Source organism: Chlorocebus sabaeus, chromosome 5, assembly GCF_047675955.1.
Source record: "Chlorocebus sabaeus isolate Y175 chromosome 5, mChlSab1.0.hap1, whole genome shotgun sequence".
NCBI classification, from domain to species: domain Eukaryota; kingdom Metazoa; phylum Chordata; class Mammalia; order Primates; family Cercopithecidae; genus Chlorocebus; species Chlorocebus sabaeus.
Genome location: NC_132908.1, coordinates 64,132,831 through 64,156,021, shown reverse-complemented (window position 1 = coordinate 64,156,021; position 23,191 = coordinate 64,132,831). Strand labels below are relative to the sequence as shown.

General features: G+C 53.0%; 2 protein-coding genes across 12 annotated transcripts; one reads left to right on the top strand and one right to left on the bottom strand.

The window, feature by feature from the left end:
- Nucleotides 1-69: 69 nt before the first annotated feature.
- Nucleotides 70-2,229, bottom strand: TMEM208 (transmembrane protein 208). The gene is made up of 6 exons (XM_007994012.3): nucleotides 2,102-2,229; nucleotides 1,400-1,495; nucleotides 915-974; nucleotides 698-834; nucleotides 461-545; nucleotides 70-366 (listed from the first exon to the last, which is right to left on the bottom strand). Exons 1-6 carry the CDS (start codon nucleotides 2,105-2,107, stop codon nucleotides 229-231), a joined length of 522 nt encoding a protein of 173 aa, XP_007992203.1. The 5' UTR covers nucleotides 2,108-2,229; the 3' UTR covers nucleotides 70-228.
- Nucleotides 2,140-23,189, top strand: LOC103233287 (Leucine-rich repeat-containing protein 29). Of its 11 annotated transcripts, none has more exons than XM_073015462.1 (7): nucleotides 2,144-2,352; nucleotides 5,399-5,500; nucleotides 19,386-19,702; nucleotides 21,161-21,646; nucleotides 21,868-22,085; nucleotides 22,185-22,359; nucleotides 22,595-23,189. In XM_073015462.1, exons 1-6 carry the CDS (start codon nucleotides 2,187-2,189, stop codon nucleotides 22,351-22,353), a joined length of 1,458 nt encoding a protein of 485 aa, XP_072871563.1. In that variant the 5' UTR covers nucleotides 2,144-2,186; the 3' UTR covers nucleotides 22,354-22,359; nucleotides 22,595-23,189. The 11 variants fall into 11 exon arrangements, with proteins under 11 accessions (XP_007992200.3, XP_072871563.1, XP_072871568.1 ...); XM_073015467.1 differs by having other exon boundaries at nucleotides 2,145-2,352; nucleotides 21,161-21,364; nucleotides 21,503-21,646; nucleotides 22,185-23,189; XM_073015464.1 differs by adding an exon at nucleotides 3,802-3,933 and having other exon boundaries at nucleotides 2,300-2,352; nucleotides 19,307-19,702; nucleotides 22,185-23,173.
- The last annotated feature ends 2 nt before the right edge of the window (nucleotides 23,190-23,191 follow it).

Below are 23,191 nucleotides of genomic sequence, written 5' to 3'. Positions count from 1 at the left end.
TAGCAGGAGGGAAATCCCATAGGACCGGCTTTTCCTGCTTCATCCCTCATCACCCACACAGCCATCAGCCACACTCTAAGCCATTTATTCAACGACCCTATAAAGTATACCCAATACCTCAGACTGCTTTTGGCCCCTACACTAGACCCTCATTGCTCCAGGCATGGGGGGCCGTGCACCTTGACAGAGTCAACCAGGGCCAGTGGCCTGTGGCCACAATGTCAATGGCTATAACCGCTTCATCTGCCGCCGCTCCTGTCGGCGCTGCCGTTTCTCATTGTGCTCTGGTGCTGGGGTGCCACTGTCTGCAGTGAACCAGGGGCCCAGCACATTCACCCACAGGAGGTAAAGGGCCCGGCCTGGAGCCTACAAGAGAAACGGTAACTTGAAGCAAAGTGCAGGGAATAAAAGATGGGGAGGGTTAGATGCCCCTTCTTGGGAGTGTCCCCAGCCCACGTACCAGAAGCCAGAAGGACCAGACATAGAGAGAGAAGCAGCTGAGCACCTGCACAATGGCTGTCAGTAGGATCACATCCTTAAGGTGCCTGTGGATAGAAATAAAGCTGCCAAAGACAGCAGATGGGCCCCAGTTCAACTCCCTTCCACCCTTTTCAAGTTGCAATTAGCTGTGCTTCTTAGGCTATCTGGGCCCCAACCCTGGGGCCGCTCACCTGGGCTGGCGGTGGGGGACACTCACTCTGCCATGCCCTGCTCCATGTTGAGGTCCATGCCACCATCCATCAGGGCCCCATCCTCAGAGAACGCTGCCCGTGCCATCGAGCTCATAGAGTGATAGCTGGCCCCATACACTGCCAGACTAAAGCCCAGGGCCAACTGCAGAGCAAGAATGAGGGTATCAAAGGTCAGCCACTGACCCTATGCACTCATCCACCTCCCAGGATGGAGATACTTACCCAGGCCCAAAATGAGGCAGATGAGTAAAAGAAGACCAACGTCACAAGACAGTAGATGGCCTGCAAGCAATCACAGGATCAGGTTGGGGTCAGAAGGTACCTCCAAACCATGGGTCTCCCTCAACTCTGACCAAGAATTAGGCCAGGCTGTGGGATGAGCAAGGTTGTTCTTACAGGGCTGAAGAAAGGGCCCTGCTCCCTGAATCCCAAATATCCAGACTCTCCTCTAACACCCAACTCAGCCCAGGAAAGAAGCCTTTGTGTGCTTGGAGGTAGGAAGGGCTCTCAAATTCAGCTACGACTCACACCTTCATTTCCTTTGTGTTTTACTAGTCAGTACTTTCTCTGTGCCCAGATATCTCATTTCTTTTTGACTGGACCTCTCTTCTACAGCTTTTTCGGGTACCACTACTTCTCACCAAGCAGTGCTGAGGACTAGGGGACTGACTATAAGCAGGCATAGAAGCAAGGAGGCAGGCACTTACATTGGCCCCCAGTATGATCCTCAGGTAGAACTTCAGGGTCTCTTTGTTCTCTTCAAATATCTGCTTCTTCCCTCTCGTGCCCACTTTGCCCTTGGGCTGCAGAGGGATGATGAGATGACGTCAGGAGGCCACGGTCCTCCTCATTCTCCCCACCAGCCCGGTTAGCTATAGAACTCCAGCCGCAACTCAGCCAGGTCCCCGTAGTGCTGAAACCTAGCACAATCCCTGGGATGTCCACCCATCCTCCAGTCCATCCTATCTAGGGGCTGACGCCCTCTCTCCAGCACCCACAGCTAGGATCGCCTCCTGCTCGCCCTGGAATAATTCAACCCTAAGCTAATACCGCCTCTGGATCCCGTGGTAGTCTAGCTTTAGGCAACGACTCTTCCAACGGTAGTCCTGGGCGGAGAAGAATGATGCCTCCCTCAGGCCTCCGCTGGCGTAGTCCCGATCTGGGCTAACGCCCATCTCAGGTCACTTATATCTCTGGCCTGCTCTGGTACTGATGCCCAAGCCGCTCCGGCACTAGTCCTGTAAGGTCCTGCGCCGCCCTCCCCCAGCCCAGTTCTAGTACGGTCTGGCCAGGGGATGGCGCCCCCCTCCGGCCCACCCCGTATCCCTTAATGTCCTTTCTCAGTTTTCACTCTCACAACCCCTGGAGAGCTTGGCTGGTGCGGACTCCGCCCTACACATCCTCCTTACCGCCATGGTGCGAGGCAAATACCCAGCCCAGGGAACAAGGGAGAGCGACCGAAACCGCAATCACTGAGCACCACATCGGCAGCACATGTACTTCCGGCGCAGACCAAAGTGGTCAGATTCTGGGACGGAAATAGGGTTCACTTCCTTCCCAAGCCCCTCCCCAAACGGGCGACACTACACTTCCCAGAAAGCCTTGCGCGGGGGGGGGCGGAGGCGGCAGGGATGCGATGGCGGAGTCGCTGCCCCTGGAGGTGAGAGGAAGCCGCCCTCAGGCCTAGCTCCGGACAGGCCCCGCCCTCGGGGTCCCGAGCTTTGGGGAGGGGCTGTCAGATAGCTAGCCCGGCCCCTCCAGCCTGACGGAAACGACCTGCCCTCCCGATCCCGCGACCTTCTAGCTCTGGGTAACGGCTACTCCTTTGGGCCACTCTGTCCCTTTAGCTTGAGGGACCGTCCTCCCCTTCCCTATCGGCCCCAGGAGATAGCTACCCTGTCACCTTAGCGAGAACAGGCCCTCTACCCATCCCCTTCCCTTGAGGTGGCTGTCTCCTCCCCGCTCAGTTCTGGAAGATGTCCGCTCCATCTCATCGTCCCGAAGGGTAACTGATCTTATCCCCATTGGTCCCTTGGGATGATCTCTCCATTTCCTACGCCCCGACAGAGACGGCCGCCCCCTCTGCCTGGCAGTGGGAAACAGACTGCTCCCTACCTATCAACTGCAATGATCTCTGAATTCCTTTAGCAAGGATAGGCCTGTTCCCCATTCCTAGGCCCCTAGTGATGGCCGCCCTTACCTCTTTCACTCCATGGGATGTTTGCTCCTTCCCCTTAGCCAGGGGCAAGACCACTCTGCCCCATCTGCCGAAGAAATAACAGGTTTTGTCTTCAGTGGCCTGTTGGAATGGCTTCTCCATCTCTTTTGTCCTGAAGGTTGGCAGCCCCCTCTCTCTGCCCATGGGAAACAGGCCACCCTTTCCCACGGGTCCTGGAATAATGCTCCCTATCCTTAGCAAAAATAGGCCTGTTCCCACCCCCTTTAGCTTGCAGTGCTATTCCTTTCCCCCTTAGCTTTAGGGCTATTTCCATCCCCATAGACCCCATGAGTGACCAGTCATTATCTCCAGTAGCCCCCTTGAGATGGGACTCATGGGATGGCCACTCCATCCTCATCACTGCCTCCTCTCAGCACTCTAGAAAGGCCACCCTCTTCTTAGGTCAATGAATTGTGTCCCTCCCCCACTCACCCCAAGGGATGACAGGTTTGTTCCCCTCTCCCTTTGCTCTTGGGCTGGCTGCTTAGCCCCAGAAGACAAGATGGCCACTGTCTTAACTCAGCTCAAACAGGCTTCCCTGCCTCCCTGGAGGGATTGGGACATGGTCAGTCCCAGTCCCCATCAATACTGTCTTCCCTATGCCTAGCCTCCCTGGCTCAGAATTCTATTCTCCCAGTCATTGTCCTCTCAGTAATGACTAGTTTATTTCCCTGACCCCTTCCCTGAGCATACTCTTGGTGAAAATAGAGGTAGAGGACTGGACTGCCCAACCTTAATTTAATCCAGTAAGCACTGGCTGAACACTGTGCCTGTGTGCTTGGCATCTGAGAAGGGGAGATCACAATGGGTTGGTGAAGTCAAGCTTCAGGAAGGGGATCCCAGGGAAAAGGCCCGCATAGGCAAAAGGAAATAGACATGCTATGTTTGTAGGGCAGTAGGGAGACTGGATTGGGGAAGTTTGGGGACCAGCGAGTCCAATCAGGCACAGAGACCTGGCAGTGCTGATCCAGGAGTGAAGACTGTCCTGAGAGTACTGGTGAACCCTGAAGTTTTACAGCAGGGGTGAGCTGACACTGAAAACTGTTTTATAGGAAAAATTAACCTTGTGACAGTGTGCATAATGTATTAGCAAGGATGAACTTGGAGGTAAAGAGTTCAGGTGGGACATTGTGGAAGGAATCAAGGTTTGAGGTGGTAGAAATCTGAGCTACTGAGGTGGGAAAGTTGCAAAGGTAGAAATTTTAGTAACAGCAATTCAGCAACCATTTATGGAACATCTAGTTGTCACACACACACACTATATATATGTAAAATTTAATCCCCATGAGGCTATGATCTAGATTTTTTTAAAGTATCCCTATTTTATAGATATAGAAACAAACTCAGAGAGGTCAAATACCTTGTTTAAGGTCACACAGCAGCATGACAGGAAGTAGTGGAGCTGGAATTTGAATGAGTCTAGGTTAGCCTGGCCTAAAGCCTGTGCATTACATCTGTATCTGGGAGCAAGGGACAGAGGGGTTTGACTAGTAGAAAGTGTTATCAGGTAGATGCACTGTTGGCATTGAAAGGGGAATTTGGGAGGAGGGGCTGTTTGGGGCGGAGGGTAGAATATGAGTTTTGGTTGAGATTAAAGTGATGGCTAAACATTTGCATGGACAATTGGCAATATGGACTAGCACTTGGATAATAGGACAATATGGGAATATTGAATTGTTGGTTATTCCTGTGTTGGTAAACAGAAAACCAAAAGACCCAGGTCTGAGCCCTGGGAGCCACAGAAGAATCCAAAAACGAGGCAATTGGGATGCAGGGAGGAAGATTCCAGAAGAAAAAAATATTTAATATCAAATCATTCTAGACCTCACTGGCAACCCCTTCCCCAGTCCCATTTAGCACCTTGAACCTCACCACCCCCTAGGTGGGGGAAGGGCCTGAGCCTCCCAATCTAGGTCTTGCTGGGATCGCATCTTAACAACCAGTGGAGAGGGCATGGTGTCAGTGGAGAAGATGGAAAAAGAGCAGGGTCCCAGAGCCTGAGCCATGAGGGCAGGAGGACCAAGCATGACTTCCTGAGGACTAGAGTGAGCATACCTGGCCTGCTGTGCTCTAGGTCCTATGCAAGACACTTGACTGTGTTCTTTAATTCTCACAATAACCCATTTAAATCTCACTATAATTGCCATTTCGCAGATAAGGAAAACAAAGTTCTAGAGGTCAGTTGGTAGAGTAGAGAGTTGAACTAGGTTTATCTGGCCTCAGTGCCCAGGCTTTTTCTACTCAGCTAGGCAGGAAGTTTGATTGTTATCAGTCAGTGCAAGCCTGCACCCAGCTCAGGAAAGGTTTGTTCACAGGAAAGATACCTGAAGCCTGGAGCGGGGAACTGAATGCTTTGTGAAACTTCACGTCCAAGATAAAATAGAAGCCAGTGCTCTGGTGCCCTCAGACCCATGGTGCTATAAGCTGGAGTCGGTTCCAAAGACCTCCCAGCTCTGACAGTCCCCAATGCCCTGTCTTTTTCCCTCAGATGCTCACATATATTCTGAGCTTCCTGCCTCTGTCAGATCAGAAAGAGGCCTCCCTCGTGAGTTGGGCTTGGTACCGTGCTGCCCAGAATGCCCTTCGGGAGGTAAGGCACCCACCCTCCCCCGTCCCATCCTTGGGTGTTTCTCACTTCAGCTTACTTGTGGCCCTGCTCATGTATCTCCATCCATCCATCCATCCATCCATCCATCCATCCATCCATCCATCCATCCATATATGCTCATATATGCACATATATACATACATTCATACATACTTGGCTCTCGGTACAGTTCTAGGGCTACACAGACGAATAAGACACAGTTCCCTAAGGCGCTCACATTCCAGTGAAGGAGAAAGACAAGTAATATGAATGATCATGCTATTGTGTGCTCAGTGCTATGACACTGGGAAGAAAGAGTTTGAAGGGGACGGCCAGGCACAGTGGCTCACGCCTATAATCCCAGCACTTTGGGAGGCCAAGGCACATGGATCACCTGAGGTCAGGAGTTTGAGACCAGCCTGACCAATATGGTGAAACGCCGTCTCTACTAAAATTACCAAAATTAGCTGGGCGTGGAGCTACTCAGGAGGCTGAGGCAGGAGAATCGCTTGAACCCGGGAGGCAGAGATTGCAGTGAGCCGAGATCGTGCCACTGTACCCTAGCCTGGGCAAGAGAGTGAGACTCTGTCTCAGAAAAAAAGGGTTTGACGGAACATGAAGAAGGACATCCAGAGGAGACTGGCAGCATCAGGGAAGGCTTTCTGAAGGAACAGGGCGAGAAGAAAGGTTGAGCTCTGTGATCAATAATAGCACAAGTGAAGGCACCATGGTGTGGAATAGTTCTGGAAACAATCGTACAAATTCCGTGTGGCTGGAACTGAGTGAGACATGGCAGGAGACGAGGCTAGAATGGGGTCAGGCTGCAAGCTGGCAGATGTGCCAGGCAGCAGAGTTTGGCTTTCTCCTGGTGACCATCAAGGAGCCCATTAGGCAGGCAAGTGACACAGTGTGATTCGTATTAGAACTCTGCAGTGCAGAATGGACTGGGAGAGTGAGACAGCATAGGGAGGAGGCCAGCCAGGAGGTGAATGCAGACATCTGGGCTAGTTTAAAAGGCAGGCAGTGATGGCTCATTGTTTTAATTTTGATTTGTTTATTAGTGAGGTTGCACTGTTTTTCTCATTAGCTCACCCTTCGTATTTCCCCCTTTTGTTTATTCATGTTCTGTATCCATTTAACTATTAAGGTCTTAGTATTTTTCTGTTCCATTTGTATGGACTTTTTCTTTTTTCTTTTCTTTCTTTCTTTTTTTTTTTTTTTTTTTTTTTTGGAGCTAGATCTCGCTCTGTTGCCCAGGCTGGAGTGCAGTGGCACTATCTTGGCTCACTGCAGGCTCTGCCTCCTGGGTTCAAGCAGTTCTCCTGCCTCAGCCTCCCAAGTAACTGGGATTACAGACACCTGCCACCATGCCCAGCTAATTTTTTTTTTTTTGAGATGGAGTCTTGCTCTGTCACCCAGGCTGGGGTGCAGTGGCGCAATCTCAGCTCACTGCAACCTCCGCCTCAGCAATTCTCCTGCCTCAGCCTCCCAAGTAGCTGGGATTACAGGTGCTCGCCACTATGCCTGGCTAATTTTTGTATTTTTAGTAGAGACGGGGTTTCACCATGTTGGCCAGGCTGGTCTCAAACTCCTGACTTCAACTGATCTGCCTGCCTTGGCCTCCTAAAGTGCTTGGATTACAGGCATGAGCCACCATGCCTGGCCTGAAATATATTCTTAGTATGTTTGCCTTTTAATTTGATTTGTAGATATGTGCTTTTATTTATGAGATACGGAAATTAAATTTTTTTGTATTTAATATATATATATATTTAGTGTGTGTGTGTGTGTGTGTGTGTGTATATATATACACACTTTTTTTTTTTCGAGACAAGAGTCTCACTCTGTCACCCAGGCTGGAGTACAGTGGCACCATCTCAGCTCACTGAAACCTTTGCTTCCCAGGTTCAAGCGATTCTCATGCCTTAGCCTTTCAAGTAGCTGGGATTACAGGTGTGTGCCACCACACCCAGCTAATTTTTGTATTTCAGTAGAGATGGGGTGTCGCCATGTTGGCAAGGCTGGTCTCGAACTCCAGACCTCAAGTGATCTGCACCCCCTTGGCCTCCCAAAGTGCTGGGATTACAGGCGTGAGCCACTGTGCCTGGCTTCTTTTTTTATTTGTATTTATTTATTCTTTGAGATGGAGTCTCGCTCCGTTGCCAGGGTGGAGTACAGTGGCGTGATCTCGGCTCACTGCAACCTCCGCCTTCTGGGTTCAGGCGATTCTCCTGCCTCAGCCTCCCGAGTAGCTGGGACTACACATGCACCACCACGCCCAGCTAATTTTAATATTTTTAGTACAGATGGGGTTTCACCATGTTGGCCAGGATGGTCTGGATCTCTTGACCTCATGATCCGCCCGTCTTGGCCTCCCAACATGCTGGGATTTCAGGTGTGAGCCACTGCACCTGGCCTCTTTTTTAAAATTTAATTTAATTTTTAATTTAATTTTTTAAAAATTTCATTTGTTTGTTTTTGAGAAAAGGTCTTGCTCTATTGCCAAGGCTAGAGTGCAGCGCGCAGTCACAGCTCACTGCAGCCTCGACCTCGCCAGGCTCAGGTGATCCTTCCACCTCAGCCTCCTGAGTAGCTAGGACTACAGATGCATGTCACCACGCCCGGCTAATTTTTACATTCTTAGCAGAGACGAGATTTCACCATGTTGCCCAGGCTCATCTCAGACTCCTGGGCTCAAGAGATCTGCCCACCTTAGCTTCCCACAGTGCTGGGATTACAGCCATGAGCCACCGTGCCTGGCCCAGAAGTTAAATTTCTCTGTTGTTGATTCTGAACATCCTTTTCTTTTTTACTTCTTCCATTGTTTTCTAAACTTAATGATTCCTTGTCCTGTTATACTGTTCTTCTGTTTTTCTTTTTTTTTTTTTTTTTTTTTTTTTTTTTGAGGTGGAGTCTCGCTCTGTCGCCCAGGCTGGAGTGCAGTGGCCGGATCTCAGCTCATTGCAAGCTCCGCCTCCCGGGTTCACGCCATTCTCCTGCCTCAAGACTCCCGAGTAGCTGGGACTACAGGCGCCCGCCACCTCGCCTGGCTAGATTTTTGTATTTTTTAGTAGAGACGGGGTTTCACCGGGTTAGCCAGGATGATCTTGATCTCCTGACCTCGTGATCCGCCCGTCTCGGCCTCCCAAAGTGCTGGGATTACAGGCTTGAGCCACCGCGCCCGGCCTCTTCTGTTTTTCTTATAGACTCTATTACTTAGAGCGGTTTTAGGTTTACAGCAAAACTGTCTCTTCTGCTTTCTGGTTTGAATTTTTATGTTAATGTTTTTATTAGTAAAATTTATTTAGATTTATGTTATGAGGTAAGAAGCTAAACTGATTAATTTTCAAAGAGCCCAAACACCATTTACATCTAATCTTCTCCTTCTCTGGTTGGAATCCTCTATCCCATATTAAATATGGGTATATAAGTAGATTCTGTTTATACAGTGTCATTGATCTCATTGTCCAAAGGAATTTGATTCTGGACATGTTAAAAATTTGAAGTGTGAGGATCTAGATGTTGAGATCCACTTGGTAGTTGCATTTCTGAGTGAGGAATTCAAGAGAAATGTCTGGGTAATAAATATAGATTTGGGTGTCATTAAAGAATGGGTGGCAGTTGAAGCCACAGATCTGAGTAACTTCCCCCAGAGAGAACATGCAGAGCCACAGAAGTGCAGGCCACAGAGAAACCCCAGGGGAGGACACAAGTTCAAGGGCACAGAAAGGAGGAGACACCCAAAGAGGGGAATGAGGAGATCCCAGAGAGAGGAGGGCACAGACATCAAAGGCAGGAGAGCATTTAAAGGATTGAATGAGGCCAGATGTGATGGCTCACGCCTGTAGTCCCAACTCCTCAGGAGGCTGAGGCAGGACAATCTCTTTAAACAGGGAGGCGAAGTTTGCAGTGATTCAAGATCTAGCCACTGTACTCCAGCCTGGGCGACAGAGCGAGATTCAGTCTCAAAAAAAAAATACATAAATAAAGGATTGAATGGATGATTAACAACGTCAGATCCCACAAAAAGCCCAGCAAAATGAAGAACAAATAGTGTCCATGAGATTTGTTATCCAAGGAGGCCACCAATGGCTTCAGCGATATTTGGCATCTGAAGAAAAAGCCAGGTGGATTGAGGAGTGAATGAGAGAAGTAGGAAGTGTAGAGCGTGACCTCGTTGGCAAGAAATTTCTCCATGGAAAGAAGGAAATAAATAGTGCAGGCCAGGCACAGTGGCTCACACCTGTAATCTTAGAACTTTAGGAGGCCAAGACGAGTGGATCACCTGAGGTCAGGAGTTTGAGACCAGCCTGGACAACATGGCAAAACCCCCTCTACTAAAAATACAAAAATTAGCCAGGCATGGTGGTGGGTGCCTATAATCCCAACTACTCTGGAGGCTGAGGCAGGAGAATCACTTGAACCCAGGGGTGGAGGTTGCAGTGAGCCGAGATTGCTCCACTTCACTCCAGCCTGGGTGACAGAAAGAGACTCCTTTTCAAAAAAAAAAAAAAAAGAGAGAAAAAGAAATAGGGCAGAAATGAGAAGTTTAGATGGATTTGACAAAAGGATTCTCTTCTGGAGAAATCTGAAATGTGTTCGGATTTATCAGGGAGACTGGGCGCAGTGGCTCACACCTGTAATCCCAGCACTTTGGGAGGCTGAGGCTGGTGGATCACTTGAGGCCAGGAGTTCAAGACCAGTCTGGCCAACAAGTTGAAACCCCGTCTCTACTAAAAATACAAAAATTAGCCAGGCACAGTGGTGCGTACCTGTAATCCCAGCTACTCGGGAGACTGAGGCATGAGAATCTCTTGAACCTGGGAAGCAGAGGTTTCAGTGAGCAGAGATCACACCACTGCATTCCAACCTGGGTGACAGAGCAAGACCCTGTCTATAAATAAATGAATAAATAAATAAAGCTTCAGGGTGGTCCGGTGCAGTGGCACAAACCTGTAATCCCAGCACTTTGGGAGGCCAAGGCGGGTAGATCACTTGAGGTCAGGAGTTTGAGACCACCCTGGCCAAGATGGTGAAACCCCATCTCTACTAAAAATATAAAAATTAGCTGGGCATGGTGGCGCATGCCTGTAATCACAGCTCTTCGGGAGGCTGAGGCAGGAGAATCGCTTGAACCTGGGAGGCGGGGGTTGCAGTGAACTGAGATTGTGTCACTGCACTCCAGTCTGGGCAACAGAGCGAGACTCCATCTCAAAAAACAAACAAAACAAAACAAATCAAAACAAAAACATCCTGGCTAACACAGTAAACCCCATCTCTACTAAAAAAAAAAAAAAAAAGTACAAAAAATTAGCTGGGTGTGGTAGCGTTCACCTGTAGTCCCAGCTACTCAGTAGGCTGAGGCAAGAGAATGGCATGAACCCAGGAAGCGGAGCTTGCAGTCAGCCGAGATCGCGCCACTGCACTCCAGCCAGCCTGGGCGAGACTCCGTCTCGAAAAAAAAGAGGCCGGGCGCGGTGGCTCATGCCTATAATCCCAGCACGTTGAGAGGCCAAGGCGGGTGGATCACAAGGTCAGGAGTTCAAGACCATCCTGGCCAAGATAGTGAAACCCTGTCTCTACTAAAAATACAAAAAAGTTAGCCGGGCGTGGTGGCGGGCACCTGTAATCCCAGCTACTCAAGAGGCTGAGGCAGAGAATTGCTTGAACCTGGAAGGAGGAGGTTGCAGTGACCTGAGATCGTGCCACTGCACTCCAGCCTGGGTGACAGAGCGAGACTCTGTCTCAAAAAAAAAAGTAAATAAATAAATTAAATACATAAATAAATAAATGCTTCAGGGAGTCACTAGAGGAGGGGTGAAAGTTTGAAGTTTGGGGGAGGAGAGAGGTCAGGTGTGGAAGATGGTGGCAGGGACAGGCTTCCATATACCAAGCTTGATCTGGGATAGGATGGAGGGGATATCACCTCTTCCTTTTTTTTTTTTTTTTTTTTTTTTTTTGTGTGTGTGTGTGTGTGTGTGTGTGTGTGTGTGTTTGTTTCTTTTTTGTTTTTTCAGCATCAGTTTGGTGAAAAAAAGGATGTCACCTCTTCCTGAGGAAGCAGAGAGGTGGGAGTGGAAACGTGGAGCTATTTGCAGAGAAGTTCCTCAGAGGCGGCTCCTTCCTCAGCAGCCCCTTTGCTCAGTGGATTTGGAGACCAGGTTGTCTCAGGAGGAGAGTGAAAAGAGACATAGAGGTCAGGGCTTCAGCAGAGAGGACTGGAGCAGTCACAGGACAGGAGGAAGATGGAAAATTACCAGAGACACATGGAGAGTGTGTGGGCAGCCTTTCTCAAGTGTTTCTGCTGTGCCAGGCACTGTGCTGGGCACTGGCAAGGCAAAACTGAGGAAGGCACAGGACTAGGGAGTGTGTAGTGAGCACAGATGAGTCAAAAGAGGCTGGGGTGCTGCATTTGAAGTCTGTGTGAGGTACATCATGGGTGCAGAGAAAAGATCAGAAAAGACTCCATGGAGAAGGAGGTGTTTGGCCTGAGACTCGAGAGAGTAATAAACATTCGCCAAATAGACCAATAGGAGAAGGTGAGGGGTGGGACCCCCTAGAACAGAAAAAGCAGCTGAGCAGAGGCGTGCGGTACAGGACAGTGGTCAGAAGTGGCAGCCTCAGAACCAGGACTAGGAGGAAAGGGAACGGGCTTGGGAAGAGCTTGACTGAAGCCCTGGGTCCTAGAAGGGCTTGAATGCTTGCTTAGGAAGCTTAGCCTGTGTCCCGGAGGTGTGCGGAACTGGCAGAGGGTCTGGAAAGCACAGGCAGAATCGCCTTTTGGAAGGGTCACCCGGTGACAAAACCCAGGGTGGATTGGAGCCAGAGAAACTGGAGACCAGGACCTGATGAGGAAGCTGGCATCATCTGAGCTTAGAGGAAGCAGCTCTCAGGCTGCTGGCATACCGTAAGGGGACCTCAACTGGGCAGAAGCAGTGAGGTTGGAGCAGAGGGACAGATTGATTGCACCATATTAGGAAAACAGAGTAGAAGGGACTTGGGTTATTGTGGATGTGGGGAGTGAGGGAGGATTCTAGAATCACTCTCAAATTTCCCACTTGGGTGACTGAATAGAGGGTGGGGAGAGTTTAGAAGGAGCAGAGTTGGAGGATGAGGTGATGAATTCAGATTTGGGCATGCCGCATCTCCCTCTGGAGAGAGGTCAATCAGGCACTTGGCTCCCAGGGTCTGGTGTTCAGGAAAATGATGTGGATCGGAAAGACAGTAGTTGGAATGATGGCCCCATGGGGCAAAATGCAGTTGGCCAGGGTACACTTGGAGGGGCGCAAAGATCGTGTGCATATGTGCGCGTGCACACGTGTATGTGTGTTGTTGGGTGGAACCACGGGGAACCCACTCATCTGTGGACTGGATCTCTGTTCTTTGCTGACCCCAAAAGAGCCTGAAGAGGAGCAGGCTAGAAGGTAGCAGGAAAGCCAGGAGGGCAGAGTTGCAGAACCCCAGTGGGAGATGGCATCAAGGGGAGTGGTTGCTGGCCATGCAGAGCAGGAGATATGGCAGAGAGATCCCTGGTGGGAGGTCTGAGGTGAAGCCCCCACATGTTGGTGACCTTGCTGGAAGGGAGCCATTGCCAGGAATGCATGATCCTGTGGGGACCAAGGTGGAGGAGTGAACAGGTGAGGCGAAAGGCAACAAGTGGCCGGACAGCAGGCATGCCTGTGCCTGTGTGCTTCCAAGAAGTGTGGCTGTAGAGGGAGGGGAGAGAGGAGAGACAAGAGGAGGGGGTGCAGGATGAAAGGAGGCTTTTATTTACAGTTTAAGACTCTGGGGTGTTTGTGGCCTCTGAAGAAGGAGCAGTGGAAAGGAAGAAACAGCAGGGTTCTCAGAGGAGAAGGTGCAGTGGGTAAAGGAGGCCAGAAGAGGTCTTCTGGAAGCAAAAGAGCAGGAGGAGGAGGAAAGTTCAGATGGGCCCTGCCTGGAGGCAGCTGGTGGACATGAACAGGGGAAAGGGAGGGACTTCCCACTTGATGGCCATCTCTGAGAATCCTGGGTGAGGGAGGGTGTATCAGTAGGGCCAGGAGCTGGAGTGGGAGGGGCTTGGAGAGAAAACTTGTCTGGGGTGGGAAGTGAGCAAGGAGGCCATGACTTCCTGGGCGGAGTTCTGTATCCCTGGTACAGACTCAGAGGAGGCAGCTGGTCTCACCAGTCCTGGCCGGGCCAGGAGAATGGGTACAGCAGCATGACTGAGGCAGGGCAACAAGGACCCTGAGGAGATGTCATCACAGGCAAAGCCTCATGGAGCCCAGCAAAGATGGGGCAGTCAGAGGAGCCCAAGGCGGGCAGCCAGGACCTGAGGCGCAGATAGGATTGGAGTAGGGGTGAGGGCTGGAGGAAGGAGATGGAAGCCAGAGTCAATGTTTTAGAGCGGGAGCTGCTCCAGCCAACTACGCTCTCCAGATAGAATGTGGACAGAGACAGATGACAGAGCCTTGGGATAACCAAAAACAAGAAAAAGAAAAAAGGAATGTTGACAAAGACCCTTTAGTGCCTCTGTCAAACTCAGCCCCACCTAGGCTGGGAGCACTGGGAGGCCAGGCCACAGGTACCTGGCATCACGCCTACCATGTGCCCAAGAGCACCTGTGGGACCCTGCAGGCAGGAACCATCTCCCAGGGCTCGAGCATGGGCAGTTGGATACTGAGGCAGTACCAGTTAGGTGCCAGTTAGGTGCTATGGAAGACACAGGCCCAGCTGGGGTAGGACACTGGTCTTGGGGACTTACTTTCCCTGACCAGTCCCAGCTGTTCCCTTAATCCCAATTTTCTCAAATAAGGATGCCGGCAAAGGCAGCACCCTCCATATACACCGGCCCTGTCCGTTCCTGTGGGGAGCCCTGGCTGCCTGCTGCTGGTTTGTCCCCATGAAGCAATAGCTGAAGAGAGCTCTTTGCGCCCTCCCCTTCCGGAGGGATTGATGAAGTCCTGGAGCAGCCTCTGTGTGACCCACCAGTCTGACTCCTCTCTAAAGACCAATGCCTTGGGTGCCAGGGCATACATTTCCCAACGGCCTCCTGGAGAACAGGCATGGTAGCTTTGGAGTCCTGTACTAGGCAGGATGAAGGGCCATTTTCTCTGTCACATGGCTTTCCAAGTCTGTACACAGGCCTGCAGTCTCAGTTCAGGGCTTCACTAGGTAAAACAAAACCTTGGTCTCCCACAGACAAGGTACATACATCAGGCCGGGCGCGGTGGCTCAAGCCTGTAATCCCAGCACTTTGGGAGGCCAAGACGGGCGGATCACGAGGTCAGGAGATCGAGACCATCCTGGCTAACACAGTGAAACCCCGTCTCTACTAAAAAAAATACAAAAAAAAAAAACTAGCCGGGCGAGGTGGCGGGCACCTGTAGTCCCAGCTACTCGGGAGGCTGAGGCAGGAGAATGGCATAAACCTGGGAGGCGGAGCTTGCAGTGAGCTGAGATCCGGCCACTGCACTCCAGCCTGGGCGACAGACCTAGACTCCATCTCAAAAAAAAAAAAAAAAAAGAAACAAAAAAAGGTACATACATCACTTGTAGCAGATTCAGAGCATTTCCCAAATGATTTTGCAATTACTCTTTTTTTTTCTTTTTCGTTTTTTGTTTTTGAGATGGAGTCTCGCACTGTCACCCAGGCTGGAGTGCAGTGGCAGGATCTCGGCTCAGTGCAACCTCCGCCTCTTAGGTTCAAGAGATTCTCCTGCCTCAGCCCCCAGAGTAGCTGGGATTACAGGTATCTGCCACCATGCCCGGCTTTTTTGTATTTTTAGTAGAGATGGGGTTTCACCATGCTGGCCAGGGTGGTCTTGAACTCCTGACCTCAAGTGATCTGCCTGCCTTGGGGCAAAGTCCAGGGATTACAGGCTTGAGCCACCATGCCCAGCCAGCGATTACTCTTAAGAGGCCAGCATCAGGAAGGGAGGACACCAGGGGGCAAGGTGCTCCATCTGTAGATGGGGCAGCTAGAGCTAGAGCATGTGGCCATGCAGTCCTCTTTGAGTGGGTCTAGAAGCATCTTCCCAGGGCCCAGGAAGGGGGTGTCCTATACCAGGGCCAAAGTCCAGAACCCAGAAGGCCTGCTTCAGCCTGCTGCTGTGCCCTCACACAGAGAAATATCCCTGAAAGGATGTTCCTGGGCTCCTGCAGGTTATTTATTTATTTATTTAAGCTGGAGTCTTGCTCTGTTGCCCAGGCTGGAGTGCAGTGGCACGATCTCAGCTCACTGCAACCTCCGCCTCCTGGGTTCAAGCAATTCTTCTGCCTCAGCCTCCCGAGTAGCTGGGATTACAAGCTCCTGCCACCACGCCCAGCTAATTTTTGTATTTTTAGTAGAGATAGGGTTTCGCCATGTTGGCCAGGCTGGTCTCGAACTCCTGACCTTGTGATCCACCTGCCTTGGCCTCCCAAAGTGCTGGGATTATAGGAGTGAGCCACCACACCCGGCCAACTCCTGCAGTTTTAAATCCACGTGACCTCAGGAGCAGGTGACCTCAGGAGCAGACCTCAGGAGGCACCTGTGAGGTGGCTTAGAGGCTGCTCCCATCCCACCAGCAAAAATGGTGGGGCCCGGAAATGGTCTCAAGCCTCTTCTGTACCCCCAGAGCTAGAAGTCCTTTAAACCAAGCCTTGCTTCTTTATCAGGTGGCCTTGCTGCCAGGAGCCAGCCCTGGACTTGGGCCCTGGGGGCACTGCCAGAGCCTTCCAAGGTCTTTTGTCCACCTGGTTCATAGGGAGGCAGTGGGAGAGAAGAGACCCTTCCTGGCCAGCCAGGCTCCAGAATGAAGGGAAGGGAAGAAGCCAGGCTGAGCCCCTGAAGGTGCTGTGCTGCCGGAGCTGGGGCCTGCAGGACTTTCAGGGGTTCCTCAGTGATGTGTGAGTTGGGGAAGGAGGTGCTGCCTCACAGCCAGCTCTGCCCCAGCTGCCCCAACTAGTTTCCTCTCATCTGCATCCGATGGAGTTGTCTAGCTTGCAGGGCTCGGGAATGGCTGGAGGTATGCCCTCCATTCCTCTCTGATGTTTTATTGCCCTCTCCACCCTCACACAGTGGGATCTTCCCAGCCTCCCTTTCACCTGAGATCCCTGATCCACTGCCCACGAGGAGACCTGTGGTGAGTGCCCCTCTCATCTGGAATGACCATGTTCCAGAAGTAGGGGCTGGAAGGGGAACCTGGCTGACCCCTGGTTCCTGTGAAAGAGGCCAGGAGCTGGTTCCTGTCTCTTACACTGCTCCTTCCTGTCATTACAGCCATGGGTGCCACTTCTCTCTGGCAGAAGCCAGGCTGGTCTCTCCACACCTGGGAATGAGTCCTGTGTTTCTTAAGAGAATCCTGTTGATAAGCATCTTGCAGGAGCACATCCTGTGAGTCACTTCTACTTTTTGCATTCCTGGTTTTTTTTTTTTTTTTTTTTTTTTTTTTTTTTTTTTTTTGAGATGGAGTCTTGCTCTGTTGCCCAGGCTGGAGTGCAGTGGTGCAATCTCGGCTCACTGCAAGCTCCGCCTCCCGGGTTCATGCCATTCTCCTGCCTCAGCCTCCCAAGTAGCTGGGACTACAGGTGCCTGCCACCATGTCCGGCTATTTTTTTTTTTATTTTTAGTAGAGATGGGGTTTCACTATGTTAGCCAGGATGGTCTCGATCTCCTGACCTCGTGATCTGCCTGCTTTGGCCTCCCAGAGTAATGGGATTACAGGCGTGAGCCACCGCGCCCAGTCTAATTTCTGTATTTTTAGTAGAGATGGGGTTTCACCATGTTGGCCAGGCTGGTCTCAAACTCCTGACCTAAACTGATCCACCCGCCTCAGCCTCCCAAAGTGCTGGGATTACAGGTGTGAGCCACCATGCCTGGCTTGGATTCCCTTTTGATGATGGTCTGTGGGGTACCAGCAGGGAACAGCAGGTTGTTTTTGCAGTTACTGACAAGACAGATTTAGGGGAGCTTTCTTTTCTGCATCAGGACCATGTTGATTCATACAAGAGCCCTCTTTGAGTACCACTTGCCTGTAACATGGGCAAGAGGTAGGGAGATGGGGCAAGGATTTTAGAATCCAAGCCCTCCTCTCCCTCTCCCCAAAGATCTGTTCCACACAAATTTTACCAATTTCCTTTTGGCTTACTCCAGTGCAATATCAGGAAAAGTTATTTGAAGATATCTCCTTAGCTAGGAGCTCCTAAATGCCTGCACAAGCCAACTTATTCCCACCATGTAGCCCTGAGCTTGTCTCTTGGGTCCCACCCGGCTCCAACTCTGCACTCCCCATTCTCACTCCCCTGTTTCTCTGTGCACAGCCAGCTCAACTTCCTTGGCACGGGTGAGGTGTGTTCTGTTAGCTCCCATCCACGGAAATGGGAGGCTTCAGTGTCCTTACCTTGACAGATAGATGTCCTCTCCGGAGATATGCTGCAGGGATCACAAGCACATCTTGAACGCTGGAGCATCCAGGGCCCAATACCAGGCAGCTCCATGTGTTCATGCACACACATGCACATGCACATACATACACATACACATACACATATATGCACATGCACACATTTTTGCTTAAACACAGAATACATTTTTCACATTTTTGCTTAAACAGAGAATACATTTTTGCAAACATTCATGTGACAGACTCTCTCAGGCCACCAGGGGACTTAGGCCTCACTGCCTGCCCCAGACCTCTGTCACCTGGGCCATAGAGGGTTGTGGTGAGTGACACCTACCTCACTTCTCTCGCCTTCCACTCTTCAGAGGGGTATGCTCTCTAGAAAGTTGGGGAAGCTGGCTGCTTAGCTCATGTCAAGTCCCTGGAGTAGGAGGCTGAGTCCATGGATCTCAGGGCCTCCTTCTGAAAGTCCCAAAGGTTGGGGTCTGGCATACTTTGCCCTCCCACGCCCTGGGGACTTCACTGGGTTTCCTCCAGGTCCCATCTCGCCCTCCTGTGCTCAGCATGCCAACTCCCCACTCTGTCCCCGCCCCTCCCTCAGCATCCCATCCTATCCATCACTAACCTTCCCGCCTTCCTCTGATGGTCATCTCATTTGAACCTCAGCTCCCACTTCCTACCCATGCCCAACTTGACCACACATGATACCACACACCACGATGGGTCCCCGTTGTGGAAGGGCCCTTCCTTGACCTGCCCTCAACCTCTGGCCAGTGACTTGTCACCAAACCCAATGCCCAGCACCCTCTGAAGCCAGAGGGCTACCCCCAGGCCTGCTGCTGCTCCATAGACAGATGTGCGATACAACATCCCAGTGTCCTCTGCTTCCCTCTCGGCCATCAAGAGCCTGGGACTCAGGGGCATCTGCTGCATCAGCCTGGCCAACGTGGATGGCTCTCCGACTTTGTACCAGGTGCTACAGTCTGTTGCTTACCACCTGGGCCCACACCTGCAGAGCTTGTCCCTGGGTGGAGGCAGCCCTACAGAGGCCTCCTTTGTGGCCCTGATACTGGGATGCCCAGCCCTGTGTGTCCTTGATCTCAGTGGCTGCAACAGCCTCTTCACCTCTGGCACACTGCTGGCTCAGCCCGAGATGGCACAGAGCGTCCGGCAGGCCTTGAGCGGCCTCCGTGAGCTCAACCTGGCTGGCCTGCGAGACCTGGCTGACCTCAGCTTCAACCAGCTCAGCAGCTGTGCCCCCAGCCTGGAGCGCCTCTCCTTGGCATACTGCCACTTCACCTTCGAGCTAGGCCCAGCCCGAGGCTCCATCAGCCCCCAAGACTCCTCTCCCTCCCAGTTCTCCTTCCGCAACCTGCTGTGATTTGTGCAAGAGCGGGCTGGCAGGCTGCGTGCCCTGGACCTGAGTGGCACTGGCTTACCACCCGAGGCCCTGCAGGCCCTGGGCCAGGTAGCTGGGCTGCAACTGCAGGAGCTGAGCGTGCACAGCTGCCGGGACCTCTCCACAGAGGCTGTGGCTACCCTGTGCTTCCAGCAACCAGGCCTTACCTCCCTGGACCTCAGCGGCTGCTCAGAACTGACTGATGGGGCGCTCTTGGCCGTGAGCCGGGGCCTGCGGCACCTGCGGCGCCTGAGCCTGGGGAAGCTGCAGCGGCTGACAGACGCAGGATGTACAGCTCTGGGTGGCCTGCGGGAGCTGCAGAGCCTCAACATGGCCGAGTGCTGCCTGGTGAGAGGGCAGGAACTGGCCCAGGCCCTGGGCTCTGTGCACAGGGCTCCATCCCAGCTGGCCTCCCTCAGCCTGGCCCACTGCTCTTCGTTGAAGGTGAGCTCACCATCATCCCCTCCCTTCTTCTCCAGGGCTGAGGACAGCGGGAGGGGGAACCGGGGTGGTGGTGGGCCTGTGGCACCAGGAAGGGACTCCCCAGTGTTCATGCCTATGATTGGCAGTTAGAAATGAACTTGGGACCCAATCTGGAGGAGGACAAGAGCCTAGACAGCTGCTGCTGCTGCCAGCACATCTCCCCAAAGCCCCCATTGTGGGCCTAGGAGGTCCAAGTGGCCAAGGTGACCCAGCCCACGAGGCGGCCAACAGCTCACATGCCAAGTGCATGTGGTCTGGGGAGGGGCGCTAAGGACGAGTGTTCCGAAGCTGGGAGGGCTGAAGAAAGGGGGTGATGGGCAAGGAAGGCAGGGAAGGAGCACTGAGGAAGGTGTTGGGGCAGGGCCTGTGAGGGTGATGTGACAGGAGCAGCAGGGTCATTTCGTAGCCAAGGCCAGGCCCTTTAGCGGGGCTCAGCGCTGTCTCTCTGGGTGGCGCCCCTGTCTTGGCAGTGTCAGTCTGTCCCTCTTTAGTGGATTATTTCTTCAGCCTGTCCATTTGACCAGGGCATTCCCAACCTAAAAACCATCTCTCCACCTTGTTACCCTCCAAGTGTCTCTCTTCCTGGCCTTACTCCTCCTTCTCTTTGGCACCAAGCATGTCAGATATGTGGTACAACATCCCCGTGTCCTCTCAGCTGCTGCCTCCACGCCTCACGTTCTTTTGTCCCTCTATGCCATCTCGGGCTGAGCCAGCAGTGTGCCAGAGGTGAAGAGGCTGTTGCAGCCACTGAGATCAAGGACACACAAGGCTGGGCATCCCAGGATCAGGGCCACAAAGGAGGCCTCTGTGGGGCTGCCTCCACCCAGGGACAAGCTCTGTAGGTGTGGGCCCAGGTGGTAAGCAACAGATTGTAGCACCTGGTACGAAGCCTGGTACGAAGTTCCCCTCTGTGCATCTCTCTACAAACCAGCCTCCTCTACTCTGCCCTTAGCTCCTGCTCCCCATCCCTAACTGCCCTGTCAGCTGGCAGCTCTACCTCCATCTCATACTTCTGGTTCCAATTCTAGAGGGAGCGACTCCGATTGGCTTAGCAGAGTCAACTGGCTGGTCCAGTGAGCTGTGGTCTGAGGTGGCCTCATTCACTCTTTTGGCAAGGGCTGGGAGCATAGGCAGGGTGGCCACCCTAGGCCCTGCCACTTGCATCCTTCCTGCCCCAGCCACAGTCCAGGCCTTTTTCCTGCAGCAACCCCCATGGCCCACCCTGCCCACCCCCACCTTTCACTACCAGCACAGGGACCATGTTGCTTCCTTCCTTGGACCCTCTGGTAGCTCCCCTCCCTCCCTCCTGCCTGTGGGGTGAGAACCTTGAACAGACCCTTCTTAGCTACCCCTGCCAGGCCAGGTGGCATAGGCAACCAGCTGCTGCTCCATCCTATCTCCTCCCTTCCTCCCTCCTAGGACGCCTCAGTGCTCTCCATGATTCCAGCGCTGGGCCTGAGCCTCAGGGTGCTAGACCTGTCCTCCTGTGTGGCCCTCACCAACCGGACCCTGCAGGCCATCTGCACCTACCTCACCCACCTCTCAGTCCTACGCCTGGCTTGGTGCAGGGAGCTGTGTGACTGGGGGCTTCTGGGGCTGGAGGAGCCTGTGCAGGGGACCCAGGTGCGGGACCCTCGAAATCTTGGGAGGATGGGGTGGCCCCTGGGCTCAGCTGCCCTCCTGTCCCTTCCAAGTCTCTCTGTAGGAACATTTAAGGGCAAACTCAGGAGGAACCTGAGAAGCAAGGGCTTCTTCCTACAGCCACGCCCAGAGCTGGAGCATCAGGCCTCAGGCACCAAGGACCCCTGTCCCGAGCCACAGGGCCCCTCCCTGCTCATGCTTCGGGCCCTGCAGGAGTTGGACCTCACAGCCTGCAGCAAGCTGACTGATGCCAGTTTAGCCAAGGTGTGGGGCTGCGGGTGCGGGTAGGCTGAGGATCTTGGGGCTGAAGTCAGGGGTCTAGGCCAACCCACTTTTTGCTTGGAAAAAAGTTGACCTTGGAGTTCCTTTTTCATTGGCTTCTGCTGCCTCTAGTTATGCCCTGGCTGGGGTGGGAGGATCTGGAAAGGCCAAGGCTGTGGGCTCCAGTGGCATTTACTTCTCCCCGACCCTCCCCATCCTTGTAGGTGCTCCAGTTCCCCCAGCTGAGGCAGCTGTCCCTGAGCCTGTTGCCAGAACTTACAGACAAGGGCTTGGTGGCTGTGGCCGGGGGCTGTCCTAGCCTGGAGCACTTGGCGCTGAGTCACTGCAGCCGCGTCAGTGACAAGGGCTGGGCCCAGGCAGCCAGCTCCTGGCGGAGGCTGCAGCACCTCAACCTGTCCAGCTGCAGTCAGCTCACAGAGCAGTGAGTGTGTCTGATGACACTGGGCAGATGGAGCCACAGTGCAGGGGCTGGGCTGGGTCCCACGCCGGGCCAGACACTCATCCAGTGGCCTCCCCACAGGACACTGGATGCCATTGGGCAGGCGTGCAGGCAGCTCCGGGTGTTGGATGTGGCCATGTGCCCTGGCATCAACATGGCCGCCATCAGACGCTTCCAAGCCCAGCTGCCCCAGGTGTCCTGCGTCCAGTCCCGCTTCGTGGGAGGGGCTGACCTGACCCTAACACTCTGAGGCCGGGTCAGTAACCAGCCCTGCAGCACAGCCTTCTTGACTCCCCCAGTCCCCAACCCTGGCCTTGACCTGGCTTGCCTCTTGCCTCCCTCTACTGCAGACCCTCTAGGACTGGGGGTGGGGCCAATCCAGGGCAGCCCAGAGGGAACTTCCCGCCACACCGCCTGACAGTAGCCTCTTTCTAGCTACACATGGCTGCCACAGGCCCCTGGAAATGCTAGCTACTTGTTTGCCGTCACAGGCTCCTGCTCTCTGGCCAAGCCCTGGGCGGGAGGCCAGGCCCCCAGCAGGCGGGGTCTGGTGCTGAGAGGAGCAGAGCCCCTGCCTCTTGCCTGCCCTCTTCTCAGACCTAAGGCCCGGCTCCACCTACTCCTGTGGGACTCTCCCAGCACCCTGTGTGCACTGAGCTTCAGCAGCTGAGCCCAGGTCTATGTTGTAAACCCTAAGATTAAATATTCCAGATAGTACCTCCTTGTCTTAAATTCCCAGACTAAAGGGCCCCTCCCCTCCCAACTTCAGCTGAAGTGGCCCTGGGGCAGGCAGAGAAAACCCCAAGACAGGAGACACGTTCCTTCCTCAGGCCTGGCCCACAGCCCCACGGGGGCTCCCGCCCTGGCCTGACACTCCTAGCATCTTCCCCACACAGTAGGAGATCCCGCAGGCTTGGGTGTGTCCTGAGGCAAAGGCACAAGCTGTGTGCTTGTCTCAGCCAGATTCCAGGAACTACCATGAATGATGCCTGAGTCAATGAGGCTGTCCTGAGGGGAAATAAGAGGAAAAGAATGAAAGAGGCCAGTATCTCTGGGTGAGAGGGTCACTACAGGTCACCTAGTCCAGC